Source organism: Bufo gargarizans, chromosome 1 (genome assembly GCF_014858855.1).
Source record: "Bufo gargarizans isolate SCDJY-AF-19 chromosome 1, ASM1485885v1, whole genome shotgun sequence".
NCBI lineage: Eukaryota > Metazoa > Chordata > Amphibia > Anura > Bufonidae > Bufo > Bufo gargarizans.
Window position 1 is genome coordinate 488,319,780 of NC_058080.1, and position 14,107 is coordinate 488,333,886.

The 14,107-nt window shown below is 46.5% G+C and overlaps 1 protein-coding gene across 3 annotated transcripts in view; it reads right to left on the minus strand.

Moving 5' to 3' along the window:
* CEP78 (centrosomal protein 78) overlaps positions 1-11,779 on the minus strand; it is an 85,481-nt gene extending 73,702 nt beyond the window's left edge. For 2 of the 3 annotated variants that reach the window (XM_044273819.1, XM_044273816.1), the window contains exons 1-2: positions 11,661-11,779; positions 9,833-10,105 (exon numbers count right to left, since the gene is read on the minus strand). In XM_044273819.1, the coding sequence (XP_044129754.1) occupies positions 9,833-10,085 (253 nt within the window). In that variant the 5' untranslated portion in view covers positions 10,086-10,105; positions 11,661-11,779. Of the gene's footprint in view, positions 1-9,832; positions 10,106-11,660 lie in introns of those variants that run through there. The other variant, XM_044273827.1, reaches the window with a different exon arrangement.
* Between the last annotated feature and the right edge of the window lie 2,328 nt (positions 11,780-14,107).

Here is a 14,107-nt window from a genome sequence, read left to right on the forward strand (position 1 = left end):
GTGCAGAGAGAAAAGGAGTGGGGCCCAGCTGGATGGGGGGTAGCCTTTGCGCCTCCGTCCGGATTTACTATGACTTTCACCAGAGAGTGGCAGAAGTTATAGCGGAACTGTACACCAGCCTGTAGCTGGCGTAGACTTTAGTATCTAGTGCACGGCAGGGCAGAGATGTGCCTGATTTATTAAGAGGCATCTACCTCCTAATAAATTAGACGTATATTACGACAGTGCTAGGGGAGCATGGGTACTCCAACTTTGGTAAATGTCCCTCAGAGTGTTGGTCACATGACACAGCTGAGAGCCAGAAATACCGTCACCAGTAAGATTACTGCACATAAAGAATTTTTGTTGTAGTGCTTTTTTTTTTTTTTAAATAATACAAAGCCACACCCGATCCCATCGTTCACCCCCCTTTGTCAAAATGGAGGCATAACGTATTGTTTTAGCTGCAAGGATGACGTCCCATATACCACTGCAGGCAATAACTGGCCTCAGAAGTGTATGGAATGAGACAGCTGAGGTCAGTTATTGGCTGTAGCAGTATACGGGATGTCACTGCTGCAGGTAATACAATATACAGTCCTGATCAAAAGTTTAAGACCACTTGAAAAATGGCAAAAAAAATCATATTTAGCATGGCTGGATCTTAACAAGGTTCCAAGTAGAGCTTCAACATGCAACAAGAAGAAATGGGAGTGAGACAAAACATTTTTTGAGCATTCAATTTAGCCACTTCAGCCCCGCTAGGTGAAACCCCCTTCATGACCAGAGCACTTTTTACACTTCGGCACTACACTCCTTTCACCGTTTATCGCTCGGTCATGCAACTTACCACCCAAATGAATTTTACCTCCTTTTCTTCTCACTAATGGAGCTTTCATTTGGTGGTATTTTATTGCTGCTGACATTTTTACATTTTTTGTTATTAATCAAAATGTAACGATTTTTTTGCAAAAAAATGACATTTTTCACTTTCAGCTGTAAAATTTTGCAAAAAAAACGACATCCATATATAAATTTTTCGCCAAATTTATTGTTCTACATGTCTTTGATTAAAAAAAAAAATGTTTGGGCAAAAAAAAAAAAATGGTTTGGGTAAAAGTTAAAGCATTTACAAACTATGGTACAAAAATGTGAATTTCCGCTTTTTGAAACAGCTCTGACTTTCTGAGCACCTGTCATGTTTCCTGAGGTTCTACAATGCCCAAACAGTAGAAAACCCCCACAAATGACCCCATTTCGGAAAGTAGACACCCTAAGGTATTCGCTGATGGGCATAGTGAGTTCATAGAACTTTTTATTTTTTGTCACAAGTTAGCGGAAAATGATGATGATTTTTTTATTTTATTTTTTTCTTACAAAGTCTCATATTCCACTAACTTGCGACAAAAAAAAAAAAATTCTAGGAACTCACCATGCCCCTCACGGAATACCTTGGGGTGTCTTCTTTCCAAAATGGGGTCACTTGTGGGGTAGTTATACTGCCCTGGCAATTTAGGGGCCCAAATGTGTGAGAAGAACTTTGCAATCAAAATGTGTAAAAAATGACCGGTGAAATCCAAAAGGTGCACTTTGGAATATGTGCCCCTTTGCCCACCTTGGCAGCAAAAAAGTGTCACACATCTGGTATCGCCGTACTCAGGAGAAGTTGGGGAATGTGTTTTGGGGTGTCATTTTACATATACCCATGCTGGGTGAGAAAAATATCTTGGTCAAATGCCAACTTTGTATAAAAAAAAAAATGGGAAAAGTTGTCTTTTGCCAAGATATTTCTCTCATCCAGCATGGGTATATGTAAAATGACACCCCAAAACACATTCCCCAACTTCTCCCGAGTACGGCGATACCAGATGTGTCACACTTTTTTGCTGCCAAGGTGGGCAAAGGGGCACATATTCCAAAGTGCACCTTTCGGATTTTGCAGGGCATTTTTTACACATTTTGATTGCAAAGTTCTTCTCACACATTTGGGCCCCTAAATTGCCAGGGCAGTATAACTACGCCACAAGTGACCCCATTTTGGAAAGAAGACACCCCAAGGTATTCCGTGAGGGGCATGGCGAGTTCCTAGAATTTTTTATTTTTTGTCGCAAGTTAGTGGAATATGAGACTTTGTAAGGAAAAAAGAGAAAAAAAAATAAAAATCGTCATTTTCCGCTAACTTGTGATATATATGACCGCAATTCATGCTTTTTTGTCAGGCCCATGTTGAGGAGGAGGCCCAGAAAAGTTTTAATTTCGGAAACTTGGACTGGTTTCCACCGGAAAGGCTGGGCATAAAAGCTTCCCGGGTTAGCGGTGATAAATTGTGTGGCATATCTGTTTGTTTCGGCCACAACTATGTCTAAAAGCTCCGCAGTCAAGAACAGCTCAAAAAATCCCAGGGCCGAACCGATCTGAGCTGTCTCAACCCGAACTCCAGACTGGGCAGTGAAAGGGAAAACTACGGGTGCGGCTGAAGTTGGGGACTGCCAATCAGGGTTTGCCAGCACCTCTGGGATTCTAGGGGCTCTACGGGCACGTCTTTGCGGTGGCTGCGACGGGATCACTACTGCACGTGCCACCGTACCAGCTTCAACTGCCCTTCTGGTGCTCGCTACTTCACCAGGTTGTACGGCAGTGCTGGTACTAGGTCCAGGGAGGGCTGGGCTGCTGGTGTATGCCTCACCACGTAATCCGACAGCACCAGCCCCACTCTGCTGCTCTTGAAGCGGATCCTGCGCAACCTGTGGTCTAGCGACACGGGGCCGGGTACGCCTGGTGGTATCAGGGACCTCAGCCTCCTCGTCCGAACTTTGGGTCAGAGAGCCACTGCTTTCTACAGGTTCGTATTCTGACCCGCTGGATTCATCAGATGAGGGTTCCCACTCCTCATCCGACTGGGTCAGAAGCCTGTAGGCCTCTTCAGAAGAATACCCCCTGTTAGACATGTGGGCAACTAAATTTAGGGGTATTCCCTGAGACTACCCAAGAAAAAAAAAGCAAGCCTGTCTTACAAAGGGGAGGCTAGCGAAGTACCGGAGGCCGCTGCGGTTGATAAAAAATATCAAAACTGATTTTTTTATCGCCGCAGTGCGTGTAAAGTGATTGTGCAGTGAACCAAAAAAAATTTTTTTTTGTCACTGCGGTGGGGCGGGTGTGGGCGAACACACGTGTGGGCGACCGATCAGGCCTGATCGGGCAAACACTGCGTTTTGGGTGGAGGGCGAACTAAGGTGACACTAATACTATTATAGATCTGACCGTGATCAGTTTTGATCACTTCCAGATACTATAAAAGTACAAATGCTGATTAGCGATACGCTAATCAGCGAATAACGGACTGTGGTGCGGTGGGCTGGGCGCTAACTGATCGCTAACTACCTAACCAAGGGGCCTAAACTATACCTAAAACCTAACGGTCAATACCAGTGAAAAAAAAAAGTGACCGTTTACACTGATCACTTTTTTTCTTTCACTAGTGATTGACAAAGGGGTGATCAAAGGGTTAATTGGGGTTCAGGGGGGTGATCTGGGGCTAAAGTGTGCTGTTTGGTGTACTCACTGTGAAGCCTGCTCCTCTGCTGGATCCAACCGACGAAAAGAACCAGCAGAGGAGCAGGCAGCCATATATCAGATCATATTTACTAATATGATCTGATATCTGGCCTTTGATTGGTTTTTTTAAAAATCGCCAGCCTGCCAGCCGCGATCATTGGCTGACAGGCTGGTGACCCGACCCCCCCTCTACGAAATGCCGGCGCTAACTGCGCATGCGCGCGCGCATATTCGCGTCATCTCGCGTCTCGCGAGATGACGCGTATATGCGTGACTGTGCGCAGCGCTGCCGCCTCCGGACCGCACATCTGCGTTAGGCGGTCCGGAGGCGGTTAATGAAAACAACAAATAAACTGAAACAGGCTGTTTTTCAGCTGATCAAAAGTTTAGGACCACACCTCCAAAAAAACTAAGCCCCCCCCCCCCCCCCCAAAAAAAACAGAAATCCAGCTACCAAACATGAACTCAGTAATGAGTAGCTCTGCCGTTATTGTTTATCACTTCCAAAATTTCGGCATGCTTGATGCAAGCGTTTCCATGGAGGTGAGTGGGAACATTTCTCCAAGTGGTGAAGACGGCCGCACGAAGGCCATCTACTGTCTGGAACTGTTGTCCATTTTTGCAAACTTTCCTTGCTATCTATCCCGAAAGGTTCTCAATTGGATTTAGATCAGGGGAACACGCAGGATGGGCCAAAAGAGTGATGTTATTTTCCTGGAAGAAGTCCCTTGCCCTGCGGGCATTGTGTACTGTAGCGTTGTCCTGTTGAAAAACCCAGTCGTTACCACACAGACGAGGGCCCTCAGTCATAAGGAATGCTCTCTGCAACATCTGGACATAGCCAGCGGCTATTTGACGCAACTGCACTTCCTGATTCTCCATTGTTCCACTGAAGGAAAAAGCACCCCAGACCATCATGGCGCTCCCTCCACTGTGGCGCGTAGAAAACATCTCAGGTGGGATTTGCTCGTCATGCCAGTAACGTTGGAAACCATCAGGACCATCAAGGTAAAAAAAAAATCTCAGAGAATAAAACTTTCCCCTCACCCATGACGGCACTCAGTGCGACTCAGGACCTCCCATCAGGACAGGAAACCTGAGAAGATAAAAAGGAACACACCTCCTCCCAACACCAGTACAGGTTTCCTGTCCTCCGGATGGGAGTTCCTGAGAAGCATCGTAGCGATCGCTGCATGACATACCTCGAGGAAGAGCGCTGGGGGGGGGGGGGGGTCTGTGGCATGGCCGTGGGAAGACCTATCCCTGGGGAGCGGTAGTTCTGTGGCCGTGCCGGAAGCCGCTCCCCACAAGTCTGCCTGCGCCCGCACTCGCTACCGGTCCTGGGGGAGCCGCTGTGGCCGTGTTCAGGCGGCTCCCCACGCCGACATGCCCTGGCTAAAGATGGCGCCCGCACGTCTAAGCGCTTATGCGCATGCGCGGGGCCGTCCTTCAGAGGGCTGGCTGATGACGTTGGGGGGCGGAGCTCTCTCCCGACGCGCAGGACCCGGAAGTGAGGGCCGAGGCGCGTCTTTTAAACTATAAATGCGGCAGCAGGTGCAGGCAGCCAGCGGGGCACAGGTTTTGTGCTGAAGTAGGAACCAGCTGGAGCATGTCGGACTCTACTGATGGACGTGCTGAACCCCTGGACCCCTTGAGGCCTGCAAGTCCGGTATTGGCCTAAGGACGGGGAGAGGAAGATTCACTGGGTGAGAACATTCCTTTTTTACTAATAAGGTGTTTCTATCTTAGATTCCCAAGCCTCCTAAAAAGTCATCTTCCAAATCCAAGCACAAGGAGTGTGCAGACTGTAAGACGACTATCTGCATCTTATCAGAAATCCCTATGCACGGCTTGTATAGACAAGCTGGTAGCGGAACAGTCCCAGACCCTTACAAGATCTATGAAGTCCCTAATCAAAGCGTCCTTCAGGGCGTTCAGTAAAGGCCGTGCCAGATCCCCGGATAAAGCCACGGAATATGATAGTATGGAAATGGACTCATCCGATAGTGAAGCCAGAGAATCTGGACAGTTAGACTCCAGTAATTCAGACTCCTCGGACGAGGAATACTCAGGGAAGTCCTTTTTTTCACCTGAGGATACGCAGCCGTTACTAAAAGCGGTCCGGGCAACTATGCAATTGGAGGACATTAAGCAGACCAGATCGGTTGCGGATCAGGCCTTTCAGGCTTTAGGCCCTAAAAAGCATAGAGTTTTTTCGGTACATGAGAGCATGCAGGCGATTATTAAAAAGGAGTGGAAGAATCCTGATAGAAAGTTCTTCATACCCTCCTCTGTTAAAAGGAAGTACCCCTATGAAGAAAAAGTGTCCTCAAGTTGGGATAGGGCCCCTACGGTGGACGCACCAGTCGCCAAGATTGCAAAAAAGTCTGCCCTCCCCTTCGATGATTTAGGCGGTCTCTCGGACCCATTAGATAAAAAAGCGGATATATATCTTAAACGGGCTTGGGAGACGTCGGCCGCCTGTCTCAGGCCGGCAGTCGCAGCCACTTGGGTTTCCCGGTCACTGAGACTATGGATCGACCAGCTAGAAACGCACCTTAAAGAAAAAAGGCCTAGAGAAGAGCTCCTAGCCTCTCTCCCCTCCTTCTCAAAAGCAGCTGATTTTTTGACGGACGCCTCCACCGATGTGATGCGCTTTTCCGCCAGAGCCTCTGCTATGACAAATGCGGCTAGAAGGGCTATCTGGCTTAGATCCTGGAAGGGTGACCAGGGATCCAAGGCCAGACTCTGTGCCCTTCCGTGTGAAGGCGACAGGTTATTTGGGTCATCTTTAGATGACATACTGGAGAAGGCCTCTGACAAAAAAAGGGGATTTCCTGTCCCTCAGAAGCCCCCCTTTTTTCGTAGGCCCCAGCAGAGTTTTAGGAGACAAAGGGGCAAGCCCTATGATAGGAAGGAAAGGGATCGGTTTCGGAGGAAATCTAGCGGCTTCCTTTTTAAAACCCAGGATAATAAAAAAGATAAGCAGCAATGACGCCAGTCCCCAGGTTGGGGGAAGACTCTCCTCCTTCCTCCCGGCCTGGTCAAAGATCACCCAGAACAAATGGGTTTTGGGAGGGATAGCAGAGGGATTCAGGCTGGAATTTCTCTCCTATCCCCAAAATTTTTTCACCTGCACTCCAACGCCGAAAGATCCCTTAAAATCCACAGTGTTAGAGGCAGAGGTTCAGTTGTTATTGGACAAAGGAGTCGTTTGTCAAGTTCCAAAAGAAGAGGAGGGCAGGGGGTATTACTCCCCACTCTTTCTGGTAAGAAAACCCAATGGGACTTTTCGGATGATTTTAAATCTAAAACAATTAAACAAGTTCCTGAAATACAAAAGATTCCGGATGGAGACGATAAAGACAACTATAGACCTACTATACAAGGATTGCTGGATGGCAAGTATAGACTTAGAGGATGCTTATTACCACATCCCTATTCATCCCTCCTCCCAAAGGTATTTGAGAACGGCAGTCCAAGTGAGGGGCCAGTTTCTGCATCTCCAGTACAGGGCCCTCCCGTTTGGGGTCTCACAAGCCCCGAGAATTTTTACAAAAGTAGTGGCGGAGATGGTGGCATTCCTCCGATTGTCCAGGGTAGTGTTAGTACCCTATCTGGACGACTTTTTGTTCATAGCCCAGACAAAGGTACAATTACAGACGGATCTTGTCCTGGCGTGTTCTCTATTGAAGGATCTGGGATGGAAGGTCAATCGAGAAAAATCTTGCCTAACCCCCTCTCAAAATTGCATATTTCTAGGGATGCAGCTAGACTCCACGGCTCAGAAAACATTCCTTCCTCAAAAGAAGGTAGTTGCAATAAAAGAACATGTTTGGATCCTTTTCCGCTCCTTCCGATGCTCCATCAGGAAGGCGATGACAGTATTGGGGCACCTGACGGCCACGATTCCCGCCGTACCGTTTGCTCAGATTCACACAAGATCGTTACAGTGGGATATCTTAAAGACATGGAATGGTCTCCCACAGACGCTAGAGGAAAAATTTCATCTCTCCTCCAGAGCAAGGTATTCCCTCCTATGGTGGACATCCGAGAAGAATCTTTCGGCAGGAATGCCCTGGTCCTTCATAGAACCCATACGGATAACAACAGACGCCAGTCCGTGGGGTTGGGGGGCTCATTCAGACGGGAATTACTGGCAGGGAAGATTGGATTTAAGAACCAGAGCCTGCACGTCAAATTACAAGGAGCTCAAGGCAGTAGAAAGGGTTCTAAGAGTGGCAGTTCCAGATGTCTTAAACAAAAAAATGGTCTTTTACTCGGACAATTCGACAACGGTGGCCTACATAAATAATCAGGGCGGAACAAGGGTACCATCCCTAATCTTCCTCTGCCAGGAAATTTTCCAAATAGCAGAAGACAGGAACCTGCTCCTATCAGCAGTACATCTGAAGGGAAAAGAGAACACGGTGGCCGACTTCTTGAGCCGAGTGGAACTCAACCAGGCAGAGTGGAGTCTGAACGGAGAAGTTTTTTCCCAGATTGTCTTAAAGTATGGGGCCCCAACTATAGACCTCTTTGCTACCCGGAAGAACAGGAAGACGGAGAGGTTTTTCTCTTTAAATCACACAGAATCCTACAGGGGTGGACAGTCTGGCCCAGGACTGGAGCCGGGAACGCAGCTACGCCTTCCCACCTATGTCTCTAATTCCACAGGTGCTGAAGAAGGTGAGGAGGGAAGGAGCCTCTATAATCCTTGGTGCTCTCTTGCAAAGTCCAAACGAACAGTTCTGTGGCGTTCAAGAAGACGAGGTCTTTGAAGACGTTTTTTGTTTTTGAAGCCCTTCAATCTCAGATGCCGTCTGATGGTTATGGGGCTGCAGTCAGCACGAGTAAGGGCCTTAATTTGGGTCGAGGATCGTTCAGTGTCTTGACGGACAGCCAATTGGATCCTCCGGCTCAGTGCTGATGAATTTTTTTTGGGGTCTTCCACTTGACTTTTATGTTCCATAACCCTCAGGATCATTTAAGAAATTCCAAATTACTGTCTTACTGTGTCCCACCTCAGCAGCGATGGCACGCTGTGAGAGGCCCTGCTTATGCAGTTCAACAACCCGACCACGTTCAAAAAGGGAGTTTTTTCCCTTTGCCATCACAACGTGTGACTACCTGACAGAAAATGACAATGAATCCACATCTTTGCACAGATTTGGCCTTTTGAAGGCATGTGGTCCTAAAATTTGGATCAGCTGAAAAACAGCCAAACAGTTTTCAGTTTATTTGTTGTTTTCATTAAATTGAATGCTCAAAAAATGTTTTGTCTCACTCTCATTTCTTCAGGCAAGGCAAGACAAACTTTTATCATTTTAAAGGTTAACCACATCCCTAAAGTTGGCCTGTAATAACAAGAACTTGGAAAATAGTGAGGGTTAGACTTTATCATTAACAATTGATAGGTGTAAAAAGATAAACTAAGGGTACTTTCACACTTGCGTTTTTCTTTTCCGGCATAGAGTTCCGCCACCACAGGGGCTCTATACTGGAAAAGAACTGATCAGTTTTATCCCCATGCATTCTGAATGGAGAGTAATCCGTTCAGGATGCATCAGGTTGTCTTTTATTCAGTTATTTTGATCAGGCAAAAGAGAAAACCGTAGCATGCTACCGTTTTCTCTCTGGCGAAAAAAAACGGAAGACTTGCCTGAATGCCGGATCCGGCATTTTTCCCCATAGGAATCTATTAGTGCCGGATGCGTCTCACAAATGCTTTCAGTCACATCCAGATCGACGGACCCAGCGGGAAGTTCCGACGACGGAACAGCTTGCCGGATCAAACTGCCGCAAGTGTGAAAATAGCCAAACAACCAAAATGTAGGAAATGGCTAAAAGGGATGCCAAATGTGCATAATGGATGCACAGGATCTGTTTTACTTGATCAATTTTTTTTTTCTTTACTTCTCTGATCTTCTGACAGGTCAGAAGAAAGGAAAAATAATGAAGATGTGAACTCAGCCTAAGGGCTCATTCAGACGGCCGTATGCTGTCAGCAAAAATACTGAATGCTATCAGTTTTTTTGCGGATCTGCAAAAAAAATGATAGCATTCAGTATTTTTACGGACCCATAGACTTCAATGGGGCCATGTCCTGATTTTCACGGACAAGCATAGGACATGTTTCATTTGTTTTGCGGAACAGTGGAATAGAAAAGGGCCCCATAGAAGTGAATGGGCCAGCATCTAATATGAAAAAAAAAACGGATCCGCATTTTTTCAGATAGCGTACGGCCGTCTGAATGAGCCCTAAAAGAAAAACTTTCTGCAAGGAGATTTTACCAACCTGATTCCCCAAGTCCGGGCTGATGACAGCTTTTAATAGCCACACATGTCAAGCTTTTGTTAATTTTCAGCGTATTAAGAACGGGCGGCCAATCAGATAATTTTACTCTATCTGCATTAAAGCTGAGGGAGCCTTGTCGGAGATTGGCTTTCACAGCTTGCAATGGAACAGAGTCTTGTAAGACACACAAGTAGTCGTAATGGGATCGGAAGTCCATGGCCCCTTGGCGGCGTATTTTCACTGAATCAATCATCGTTGGATTTGAATTTCTCTCTGTAACAGTAAAAACAGACAGTAATAATTAAAAACTAAAAAAAAGTGACTACCACTGCTTCTCCAGCTGTGATGCATCCATATTTTTGATGAGGAGCAGCATGCTTCATAAGCACCCTGATTCTGCAGGACAGTCCCACGGTCCAGGCACAAGATCATGGCGACAGATTAAGTGCTGAACCCGGACATACCCATATTTTCCCCCAGGCAGCCTCACTAAGATGGGCATCGGAGCATTTCATGCTGGCTTCCACCCAGCAGTGAGCCCGGTGATGTCACCGGCACTGATGGATAGGCTTTAGCGCTGCCCTAGTTTGTAAAACGGCTAGGCCATCACTAGAGCCGGTGACGCCACCGAACACACTAGAAGCCTCCGCCCGGCAGTGTGTTATTATCAACAAAAGAGCCCTTGCAGCATCGGAGCATGAAACGTTCTGATGCTAACATCAGGGGGGCTGCCTGGGTAATATTCTGGATTTGTCCGGGTTCAGTTCTGAACCTGGAAAACTCCTTTAACAAACCCCATTCACTCACAACTTAAAGGGAACCTGTCACTTGGATTTTGTGTATAGAACTGAGGACATGGGTTGCTAGATGGCCGCTAGCACATCCGCAATACCCAGTCCCCGTAGCTCTGTGTGCTTTTATTGTGTAAAAAAAAAACCGATTTGATAGATATGCAAATTAACCTGAGATGAGTCCTGTCCCTGACTCATCTCAGGTTAATTTGCATATACCAGTGCACACAGAGCTATGGGGACTGGGTATTACGGATGTGCTAGCGACCATCTAGCAACCCATGTCCTCAGCTCTATACCCAAAATCCAGGTGACAGGTTCCCTTTAAAAAGACAGCTGCGGGTTCCAGACGCACTGCGGTTACCCAGATCCTCTGCACACCCGATCTGCTGTAGAAATGCGGCAGCGTTTCACTGCGGATTTCATTCATTGTCATGCATTAATAGAAATCCACGGCTCAATCTACACAAATTTAGGAGCTGATGTACTTCAAGAAAAATTGTATCATGTGTTAACACGTCCGTGTGTGTTTTGCGGATCCACGGATCAGTGGATCCGCAAAACACGGACATCTGCGATGTGCATTCCGCATTTTGCGGACCGCGCATCGCCGGCACTTTTGCAATTGCGGACAAGAATAGGACATGTTCTATATTTTTCGGGATCGGAATTGCGGACATTTAAGCCCCATTCACTCGACCGTATTTTTGCTCTGCATCCGATGCACATTATGCGGACCCTTTCATTTCAATACGGCCACAAAGAATGCGGACAGCATACCGCATGTGTCTGTTCCACAGTCCTGCATAAAGGTAGACTCTGTCCTATGTCAGATTGTTACAACATGAGAGAGCCTTTATTATAAGCCCCTCTGATGACCTACGCTTCTATGCTCTGTTCATCCTATTACAGACTGTCCCTGACACAAGCAGAATATAGACACTCAGCACGGCCATATATAACTCACCCCAGTGTGTAACGGTAGCTATATAACATAAAGATGGCGGCTATAAAGCCGCACAGTGCACTGTACTCACCTGCTGCAGGAACCTCCGGTCTAATCTATCAGCGCCCAGGGCAAACACCTCAGTCCTGCTCCTTCACGGCATCCCGTTCCCTTGGTTTCCTAACCGTCCCTCAGAGCCCGCCCCCTGCTTCCTGGTCTCCTCCCACTGACCCCGCTTCCCCTTCCTCAGACGTGCTGCCCTGAGCCCGACGTTCCCGCCTCTTTTCCCTCCTCACGCAGTCTCTTCCTCTGTAGACTGTAGCTGAGGTAGTGGCCGCTAGTGCTGAATAACAGCCATTATCCCACTGTTGTTATGATAAAATAAGTGCCATACGATGTGTTATTCGGTAGGTGTCAAGTGTGAGGAGTAACACAGGAGTCGCAGAACCGGTGTGCCTTTTATTACCACCATAATACGAGGTGGCGTTTCTGGTGACCCGGGTTCACATCTGCGCAGAGGTCCTGTCAGGAGCCTCCATAACAGATTCTGCCAACTATCTGGCCACATACCACTGCGTGCAGCAGAATGACAGGAATCCAATGGGCACCATTCTAATCACCTGCTGCTATTGATGGCAGGCATGTGCCATATCCAATGCTGTCCATTGTTATAGTGGGACTAGGGCTGGACGATTTGGACAAAGAATAAATCTTGATTATTTCAACTTTATGGAGGAGTATCAATAATAAACTGAATATAGAGAGGGTGTCCTATGTATAGGGGTGACTCAGTGCTCCAGACCCTAAATAGGACATGGAGGGGGGGTCAGCCAATGGCAGACAGGACAAGCCTCCCTAGCATCGCGGGTGACGCTAGGAAGGGAGCGGGGACCCAGGTAAGTATATTCGGGGGAGGCGGCATATTGGGGGTCTTTTTATAGGATTGGATAACCCCTTTAAGTCATTTCAAACTTAAACTGGTACATAAAAATAGTAAAGAATCCCATGTCCTAGGGATGTAACATTTGTAGTTCCACAGATTATGTATACATGTTGCTGGGATCCCTGTGACATCATAAAGCTGCCATATATGTTATAAATATGTGACTAGTGTGTTCTGTGGCATGCACATTTGAGAAAGGATCTGACTGAGCTGAAACGCGTTTTTGCGGACGTGCGGGACAAAACCCCACAGAAGCACCCCTTAGTGCTTCTGTAGGGTTCCTTTACGCACCATTCTGCATCTCCGGATTTGCGGACCCATTCAAGTGAATGGGTCCGCATTCCGTGATGAGGAATGCCCACGGAACAGCGCCCGTGTATTGCAGGTCCGCAATACGGCAACGGGCAGCACACCTTCGTGTGCAGGAGGCCTAATTGTGTTAACTGGCTAAAACATAGAAAAGAGAATGTGATTTAATTTTTAAACTTTAAAACCATTTTAAAACATGGTTCCGAAGTTGACTTCTGTACCAAGTGGTACCTTGGTACTGAAGCCGACTTCAGATCCATGTTTTAAAATAGTTTTAAAGTTTAAAAATAAAATCCTGAAGTTATTCCCGAAGTCCCGCAAGACTTCGGGAATAACGACTTTGCCTTGCTGGAGCCCATACATTTGAATGCTTTACGGAGACGAATCTCCTTACAGCATTCAAACAAAGTTTTGAACAAAGCGACTACGGATCTAAGATCTGAAGCTCGCATCGCTCAATACTATTTAGGAGTTTTTTTTGTTTGTTTTTTCCAATCTGGTCTTCCCTGCATCCCCTTTCTATACTTGTAAGGTTGTAGGCCCTAAATAGGACCTGTCACCTCTCCCGACATGCCTACTTTAGTAACTGCCTATCAGTGGATTGATGTACACCCAGGTCTTCATCAATGCTTTTGCAGCCTTTTCCAGCTTCATGTACCTCTCTAGAACATGTCTTCTGGAAATTATTTGCATCAAGATATCGTTCACACTAACCAATCTTTTTTGAGAAGAACATATTTGCTAATAAACAGGCTTTGTGTGCCTATATTTAAACGGCAAAGCGCCTATGAAATTCACAGTTCCAATCTTTTCTTCTTAAAGGGGTTGAAAGCAGATTATAAGCTAAAAGGTCAGACTTTTGTATAGTATTTGGTAAATAAATAAAGCCAGACTAAATAACAGATGTAACTGTGTATGAATTGTAAACCTGCCATAAACGGTTGCTACTAAGTAGACGGCTTACAATATAAATAATGAAGAGGCTGTGACACTCACCTGAGAACTGTGGCCCCAACAAACAGATGTTTGGCCTAGATGCTGAGATTTGTACCTACCAATAAGATAATGATAGAGTATCCCTGTTATGAGCAACAGGGATTTCATGCTGCATCTTCCTCTCCTGTGTACTAACATTGTTAGTGTCTATGCATCCGAGCCTGGGTGAGGTTTTCGCCTAGCCTGGCTTGTAAGGAGCTATTGATTGCTTATTAAAAGTCCAGACCTTTTGTCTGTCTGGTTCTTGGGAATAGTTTTATCTATATGCATTTATTTCCACAATGTAGTGG